The sequence below is a fragment of the Somniosus microcephalus genome, chromosome 33, assembly GCF_052327205.1.
Source record: "Somniosus microcephalus isolate GS21.2 chromosome 33, FLI_Smic_1.0, whole genome shotgun sequence".
Classification (NCBI taxonomy): Eukaryota; Metazoa; Chordata; class Chondrichthyes; order Squaliformes; family Somniosidae; genus Somniosus; species Somniosus microcephalus.
In genome coordinates, this window is record NC_141019.1 from 10,311,515 (window position 1) to 10,320,404 (window position 8,890).

General features: G+C 49.4%; 1 protein-coding gene across 3 annotated transcripts in view; it reads left to right on the plus strand.

Moving 5' to 3' along the window:
• Nucleotides 1-8,243, plus strand: part of LOC147096959 (uncharacterized) — a 56,058-nt gene extending 47,815 nt beyond the window's left edge. The window contains exons 7-9 of one of the 3 annotated variants that reach the window (XM_085972650.1): nt 1,522-1,541; nt 3,932-4,094; nt 7,236-8,243. In XM_085972650.1, the coding sequence (XP_085828776.1) occupies nt 1,522-1,541; nt 3,932-4,094; nt 7,236-7,309 (257 nt within the window). In that variant the 3' untranslated portion in view covers nt 7,310-8,243. Of the gene's footprint in view, nt 1-1,521; nt 1,542-2,335; nt 4,095-7,235 lie in introns of those variants that run through there. The other 2 variants (XM_085972651.1, XM_085972652.1) reach the window with 2 other exon arrangements.
• The last annotated feature ends 647 nt before the right edge of the window (nt 8,244-8,890 follow it).

Genomic DNA, 8,890 nt, shown 5'->3' on the forward strand with positions numbered 1-8,890 from the left:
GGAGAGGAAGCGAGGGGGAGGATAGGATGGGGAGGGGGAGCGGTGGGGAGGGGGAGGTTAGGATGGGGAGGGGGAGTGGTGGGGAGGATGGGAAGGCAAGCAGTTGGGGGGAGCGGTGGGGGGGGGAGTGGTGAGAGGATGGAAGGGGGAGTGCTGGGTGGGAGGGGGAGGATGGGGAGGGGGAGCGAAGGGAGGGGGAGGCTAGGGGGGAGCGGTGGGGATGATGGGAGGGGGAAGTTATTGTTGGAGGAGGTGGCAGAATGTGCTCTTGATGATGTACTGGATGTGGGGTCGAGCAGGTCGTCCAGATCCTCCATCACTGGCTTCAGCCCGAGCAGACAGCCAGTTAATGGATTCATAGTGAAATGGACATAGCTACAAGTGAGAGCTGAAAAGGCTGTCTTTGTTTTTCTCAATGTTTAACTGCAGGAAGTTCTAACTGACCCAGGGCTCCATGCTAGACAGGCAGGTGGATGGTAATGTGTCACAGACTAGCTCACCATTTTTATCAGGTGGCAGGAGATCGACCTATTCTGCTGTGTTCCATTCCGGACTCCTAAGGGGGAGTTTTAACCCCAAAGAATGGGTGGATTTGGGTCAGTTGGGAGGTTAAAGTTTTTGAAATCGGAATCCCGACCCCAACCTCCCAAGGCGGGACGGGGGGCGGGCAGCCAACCGGCTCCCAGGAGGTGGGTTGGCACTTTAAATATTATAATGAGGCTGCATGCTCATTTTGAAGCTTTTTAAATTTAACTGTGGCCGGCCGGGTTTCTCGGGTCTCGGGAAACCTGACAGCTAAAGCAAAGCGAGGACTGCTGGATCCAGGAGGTAAGTGCCTTCCCACTTAGCTGCTAGATCCAGAGTTCCTATCTCCAACCCTCTCCTGGCCTTCCTAACCCCCACCCCGATCTCTGGCCCCCTCCAATCCCGGCCTTCCAACTATCACCCCCCGCTCAGCCTCCGATCCCTCTCTCCCTCCCACCCTTCTCTCTGCTACCCATCCGACAGCCAGCTAGCCTCTCTAGAGGGAAACAAAGAAAGAAAACGTTAATCAGGCCCTGTTGTTAAATTCGGCAGGGCCTGAGGGAAACCTGTTCTCCTGGGTTCCCCCATGCTCCCTACCCACCTCCAAGTTAAAATTCCAGCCCTAGTCACCCGCTCAGAGCAACAGCCTGTAGAGATCCCCCGAGCCACCTTTGCTGGGATCAGCTGGCATGGCACAGATTGGGGGATTGAAGCTGGGACCTGGGTGGTGCTGTGGCTGGTCCTGGGACTATGCCAGGGGGCGTGTGCGTTCACTAGGGCCAGTTTTATGGATGGGTGCTGCTGGCAGGGGCCTCTGCCATTAACGACACAAATACATTGGCTCAGCCGAACAACCAATCCGGGGAATGGTGATGTTTTGTGAATAAATTGAAAGGAATGATGATACCTGGTTCATGATTATCAGCAGTTTGTTATGTGTGACTGTTGTTAAAATATTAATAGTATTACTCATAGTTTTTTTTTTATGTCTTTTAGATTTTGGAGCCTGTTCAAAGGTAATGCATTTTTGTTTTTTGTATGAAGCTCAATGTTTATCGTAATCTGGCATCAAACAAGGGGGGGTAAAATTCACGTTGGGTGGGAGCGAATCAGGCATCCGTTTTACACCCAGCTCAGTTTTCTTTTCCATTGAACTGAACGGAAAAAAAAATAGTGTGCACTGTTAAATGGACTGCCGATTCACGACCACCCAGTGTGATTTTCAATCCTGAGCTGTCTTCACTTCCTTGTGCAATCATCTCCTACAATAACATTTAGATATCGCTTGGTGTTTCGATCCCTTCGAGCATCTTCCAATAATGGATGTCAGGCTGATAGGCCTGTAGTTCTCTGGCTCTGATTTATTCCCTTTCTTGAAAATAGGAACTACATGAGCTAGCTTCCAGTCTAAGGGAACAACCCCCGACTCTATTGAACCATTGAAGATACGGGCAAGGGGCTCACAGAGTTCCTGTCCCATCTCTTTAATCACCCTTGGATGGATATTATCCGGACCTGGAGTCCTATCAATTTTGAGATTTCCTAATCTATCCAAGATGGCATTACTATCTATTTTAATATTGATAATGCTTTCAGTACTGAGCACCTCTCACCGGTAACATAAGCATCATCTACAAGAGTAGAGACTGATGTGAAATAGTCATTCAGCAGCTCTGCCATAACCTGAGAATCAGTTTGAATCAGTGTCCTTTCGTGGCCCTATACCATCCTTAATGGTCTTCTGACCTCTGACATTGCTAAAAAAGCCTTTGCTGTTCCTGTCACAATTACACACTGTCTTCTTTTCCAGAGATTGCTTGGCTACTCTTATGGATGTTTTGGTCTCCCTCAATTGCATGCGATCCTTTTCCCTGATCTCCTGTGAGTTAAACGCCTTAAATGTGTGGAATGCCTCCTGTTTCAATCAAATCTGCCTCTGCACATTTCTTGTGAGCCAGAATGGTTTTGCTTTGCCAGGGGCCCTTCTTTTAACCATTGGGACATCCATGGCTTCATCCTGTTTGAGAATGGTTTGAAACAGACCCATTTACCCTCCAGTACAAAAGCAAAATACTGCGGATGCTGGAAATCCACAATTAAAAACAGAAAATGCTGGAAATGCTCAGCAGGTCAGGCAGCATCTGTGGAGGGAGAAACTGGAAAAAGTTAGAGATATAACCGGCTTTAAGCAAGTGTAGGGGCAGGGAAAGGGGAGGGGAGGAAAGAACAGAAGGGAAGAACAGAAGGGAAGGTCTGTGATAGGGTGGAAGGCAGGAGAGATTAAATGACAAAAGGGATGATGGTGCGAGACAAAAGGAGATGGTAATGGGACAAGTAAAGAAACAAAAGATGGGACTAGAGGAGGTGTAAATGGGGATGGCAGAATCATCAACAGCTGCCATGTGAAAAAATGGGGGCCGAGGTTATTGTCTGAAATTGTTGAACTCGATGTTGAGTCCAGAAGGCTGTAAAGTGCCTAATCGAAAGATGAGGTGCTGTTCCTCGAGCTTACGCTGAGCTTCGTTGGAGCAGTGTAAGCAGCCAAGGGTGGAGAGGTCAGAGCGGGAGTGAAGCGGAGAATTAAAGTGACAGGCGACCGGAAGCTCGGGGTCACCCTTACGGACTGAACGGAGGTGTTCCGCAAAGCGGTCACCCAATCTGCGTTTGGTCTCCCCAATGTAGAGGAGACCGCATCGTGAGCAGCGAATACAGTATACTAGATTGCAAGAAGTACAAGTAAATCGCTGTTTCACCTGGAAGGGGTGTTTGGGGCCCCGAGTACTCGATTGTCTATCTAGTAGGGTTGCCCAATCAATGTTTGCCAGATCTTCAGCTATTTTTGTAAATTTAGCCCTCTTAAAATCTGGGACCAGCATTCCATTATCTGCAGCCTTTGCTTCGCCAATAAGATTAAACCTAATGATATTATGATCGGAGTTGGCCAGGAGTCCCCCCGCCGCAACATGGAGGTTTGACACAGCACTAGGATCGCTGCTAAAAACCACATCTAGAATTGGTCTACCCGAGTTGCCTCACCAGCATGTAGTGTAAGGAAACGGTCATTGATTGATTGAAAGGGAGAGGGCCACAATAGCCTCTCTAGATATAGGAGCGGCGTTCAAGACTCGGACGCACTGATTTGAAATATCACACAGGTTTTGTGTTTATTGAAAAGCTATTGGCGTTGATTTCACAGCCTGAAGCTCCGAGCTGGGAGCACACATGTGGAATTTCGGGAGCGGGGGAATCCTGCACGACTTTCTCTCCGCTGATATCAAGGTGTGGAAACTCGTGCGGTGCATGGCGATTTCCGTGCACGGATTCCCCACAGATAATCCCGTGATTTCAGTGACTTCTCATTGGTGTGAAGTTGTCTCGGTCACTAACTCACTCTGTTCTCTCACAGCAGCATACAGAGAGTGTCGAGGCAGGTCTCCAGAAACCCGTGCAGGAGGAGATTCAGGAGCACGGACAGGATCTCCCTGTTTCCATCGAGGAGGTGTCACCAGAGACTCACCCCGGGCCAATCCACGACCTCGCAGACGACAAGCTACTGAGCGAGAAGGGCGGTGAGTACAGGCGGCGCACCGGCTCGGCGAGAGGACAAACCAGGCCCGGCCGCCGGCGGTATGAAATGGACACTGGTCAATTTCCCGGGGTCGGCAATATTCTGATACTGGGCGGTAACTTGCTGCAAAATCAGGACGCGTTTACAAGGCACGCTGTTACTAATGCCCAAATCGGCTAGCGCGTTCAGGGGGATGAAGAGATCTGGCGTGAGTTGCCAATCTCCCAGAACTTGCTGGATTTGCACATTAATTGCCCGTTAAACTCGTGGCCGAGTTCGAGCTGGTAATTAAGAGCGTAATTCGCTATTTAACCACATGATAATCGTGAATGCAATGTCAATCTGAGTTAAAGGGTGCAGGAAAAAGTCTAACTAACGGTGAACGCTGCGAGATCCTCCCCTCCAGCAAGATTTGACCAATGTAAGAGGACCAATTAGTTTTAGCATTTTAAAGTTTGGTTTCTCGCCACAACACAATCAACGACACTCCCAGAGGGTGGACCTTTACATTTTAAACCCCTTCCCGCCCACCAGACTGGTTGCCAGTCCCTTATGTCCAATGTTGCCATGGCAATAATGATGCAAAATCCAACCTCTCACATCATTCAATCATTACTAGGTAGCTAAGGTGGTTAAGAAGGCACACGGGATACTTGCCTTTATTAGCCAAGGCATAGAATATAAGAGCAGGGAGGTTACGCTTGAACTGTATAAAACACTAGTTAGGCCTCAGCTAGAGTACTGCGTGCAGTTCTGGTCACCACATTACAGGAAAGATGTGATTGCACTAGAGAGGGTGCAGAGGAGATTTACAAGGATGTTGCCTGGGCTGGGGAATTTTAGCTATGAGGAAAGGTTGGATAAGCTGGGGTTGTTTTCTTTGGAACAGAGGAGGTTGAGGGGAGATTTAATTGAGGTGTATAAAATTATGAGGGGCCTAGATAGAGTGGATAGGAAGGATCTATTTCCCTTAGCAGAGAGGTCAATAACCAGGGGGCACAGATTTAAAGTAATTGGTCAGAATTTTAGAGATAATTTGAGGAGAAATGTTTTCACCCAGAGGGTGGTGGGGGTCTGGAACTCACTGCCTGAAAGGGTGGTCGAGGCAGAAACCCTCATCACATTTAAAAAGTACTTGGATATGCTCTTGAAGTGCCGTAACCTACAGGGCTCCGGACCAAGAGCTGGAAAATGGGATTAGGCTGGAGAGCTCACTGACGGCCGGCACGGACACGATGGGCCGAATGGCCTCATTCTGTGCTGTAAATTTCTATGATTACCGTCCACGTTGAACTCGCCGACTCTGCCCGCCCACCCCACCTCTACCCAGAATTGGGTGGTGAATCAGCAGACATTGATATCCTATTTGTGAATAGAGCGGAAAGTCTTTTTCGGTCTGATAGCTGTAAGGATGGCAGGTGAAAGGTGTTTGGGCAGTCTCGATCCAGGTCCGAGTGGGCAAATCTGGCAGCAATATAGCCTTGTTATGCTGTGTGTGGAGTGGTACCAGTGATGGGAATCTTACTCAGAGACGCCACAGGATGGCTGACGTGGGAAATGGAGCTAATGTCACATGGTCGAAGTATGGGATGCTCTTCGGAGGGTGGGACTGTCCTTTCACACTCTGGGACTGGGTGGTACAGTGGGTTATCACACTGTCCTTTCACACTCTGGGACTGGGTACAGTGGGTTATCACACTGACCTTTCACACTCTGGGACTGGGTACAGTGGGTTTTCACACTGACCTTTCACACTCTGGGACTGGGTACAGTGGGTTATCACACTATCCTTTCACACTCTGGGACTGGGTGGTACAGTGGGTTATCACACTGTCCTTTCACACTCTGGGACTGGGTACAGTGGGTTATCACACTGTCCTTTCACACTCTGGGACTGGGTACAGTGGGTTATCACACTGTCCTTTCACACTCTGGGACTGGGTACAGTGGGTTATCACACTGTCCTTTCACACTCTGGGACTGGGTACAGTGGGTTATCACACTGTCCTTTCACACTCTGGGACTGGGTACAGTGGGTTATCACACTGTCCTTTCACACTCTGGGACTGGGTACAGTGGGTTATCACACTGTCCTTTCACACTCTGGGACAGGGTGGTACAGTGGGTTATCACACTGTCCTTTCACACTCTGGGACTGGGTACAGTGGGTTATCACACTGTCCTTTCACACTCTGGGACTGGGTACAGTGGGTTATCACACTGTCCTTTCACACTCTGGGACTGGGTGGTACAGTGGGTTATCACACTGTCCTTTCACACACTGGGACTGGGTACAGTGGGTTATCACACTGTCCTTTCACACTCTGGGACTGGGTACAGTGGGTTATCACACTGTCCTTTCACATTCTAGGACTGGGTACAGTGGGTTATCACACTGTCCTTTCACACTCTGGGACCGGCTACATTGGGTTATCACACTGTCCTTTCACACTCTGGGACTGGGTACGGTGGGTTATCACACTGTCCTTTCACACACTGGGACTGGGTACAGTGTGTTATCACACTGTCCTTTCACACACTGGGACTGGGTACAGTGGGTTATCACACTGTCCTTTCACACTCTGGGACTGGGTACAGTGGGTTATTACACTGTCCTTTCACACTCTGGGACTGGATGGTACAGTGGGTTATCACACTGTCCTTTCACACTCTGGGACTGGGTACAGTGGGTTATCACTCTGGGACTGGGTACAGTGGGTTATCACACTACTTTCACACTCTGGGACTGGGTACAGTGGGTTATCACACTGTCCTTTCACACTCTGGGACTGGATGGTACAGTGGGTTATCACACTGTCCTTTCACACTCTGGGACTGGATGGTACAGTGGGTTATCACACTGTCCTTTCACACTCTGGGACTGGGTACAGTGGGTTATCACACTGTCCTTTCACACTCTGGGACTGGATGGTACAGTGGGTTATCACACTGTCCTTTCACACTCTGGGACTGGATGGTACAGTGGGTTATCACACTGTCCTTTCACACTCTGGGACTGGGTGGTACAGTCGGTTGTGCAATCACTTTAACGGGCTGTGCTGGGAAAGGTTTTCAGTTCTTTGTGTGTGATAGGTAGTGTAGTTTGACAGGAGATTCTGAACTTGAACCCTTTGTATTTCAGTGATCGAGCATAAGGTTTTTGGAGAGGCCGTCTACATGAGCTCAGTGAAAATAATTGTCGATGATGCTGAATAAACAGATGTTTTGCTGCAGTGAAGAGCCTCTTTGACCTTGTACCTCACCCACGATAAATGGGACCTTTCCGATAGTTCGGACAGCTGCTTTTACTCCTTTATCATGTCCGAACTCTCAAATCTTTTTGTTTTGTTATTTAAACTCTTTAATGCAGTAATGAGAGTTCATTTTGCGTCATTTGTTTTAAATATGATGAAGGAAACTTTTTTTTATTCGTTCCTGGGTTGTGGGCTTTGCTGGCAAGGCCCGCATTTATTGCCCATCCCTTGTTGCCCTTGAGAGGGTGGTGGTGAGCTACCTTCTTGAACCACTGCAGTCCGTGTGGTGAAGGTTCTCCCACAGTGCTGTTAGGGAGGGAGTTCCAGGATTTTGACCCAGTGACGATGAAGGATCAGCGATATATTTCTGAGTCAGGGTGGTGTGTGACTTGGAGGTGGTGGTGTTCCCATGCGCCTGCTGCCCTTGTCCTTCTCGGTGGAAGAGGTCGCGGGTTTGGGAGTTGCTGCCGAAGAAGCCTTGGCAAGTTGCTGCAGTGTATCTTGTAGAGGGTACACACTGCAGCCACGGTGCGCCGGTGGTGGAGGGAGTGAATATTTAAGGTGGTGGATGGGGGAGCTTGCTGTGTGCAAATCAGGTTACTGTGTTTCCTACATTATAACAGTGACTACAGTTCACTGGCTGTAAAGTGCTTTGGGATGGCGTGAGGTGGTAAAAAGTGCTATACTGTATATATGTGTGGTAAACCACTGTTTGTATTCCTGTTTGTCCTGTTTGTATTCCACTGTGTACATGCCTGGACATGCCTCGGCTGACTCCTCCCACAGGTCCTAGTATAAAGGTGACTGCTCCCCAGCCCTTGGTATCCTGGACCGGTCGACCACTCGAGGCAGACCTCCATTCTGTTGTTAATAAAAGCCTTTAGTTACTCTTCTAACTCTCAGTCTTTTATGAGTAATTGATAGCGCATCAATTTTATTAACAACATTTTTATAATGGAGAAGATCCTCACACCAGCATGCCTGGACTTAGATCATCGGGAGGCGGACTCATCCACCAAGTTTACTCACTGGCTTAAGTGTTTCGAAAAATTCCTGACCGCCTCCGAAGCAATCAAATCGGACGGGGACAAACTGGATGTCCTGACCTCCAAAGTGAACCACCGAGTGTACTCGGTCATCCAAGACGCGACCTCGTACGCGGACGCTATCAAGCTCCTCAAGGACCAGTACACGCGCCCAGTGAACGAAGTGTACGCCAGGCACCTCCTGGGGAGTCGTAAACAACAACCTGGGGAATCGACCGTGGAATACCTTCAGGCACTGTCTGTGCTTGGCCGGGCCTGTGGTTGTAAGGATGTAAAGGCCGCCGTGTACACAGAGGAACTTATCCGGGACGCTTTTGTAGCGGGCCACAGATCCAATTACACACGACAGCGACTGTTGGAGCAGAGTAACCTCGACCTCAACAAGGCCTCTGAACTCGCACTATCGTTGGATGCAGCCTACCAGGGCATGGATGCCTACTCCTCTGCACCGTGGACGCCGCGGGGAATGACAGCCTGGGACACGGTAGGACCGCCTC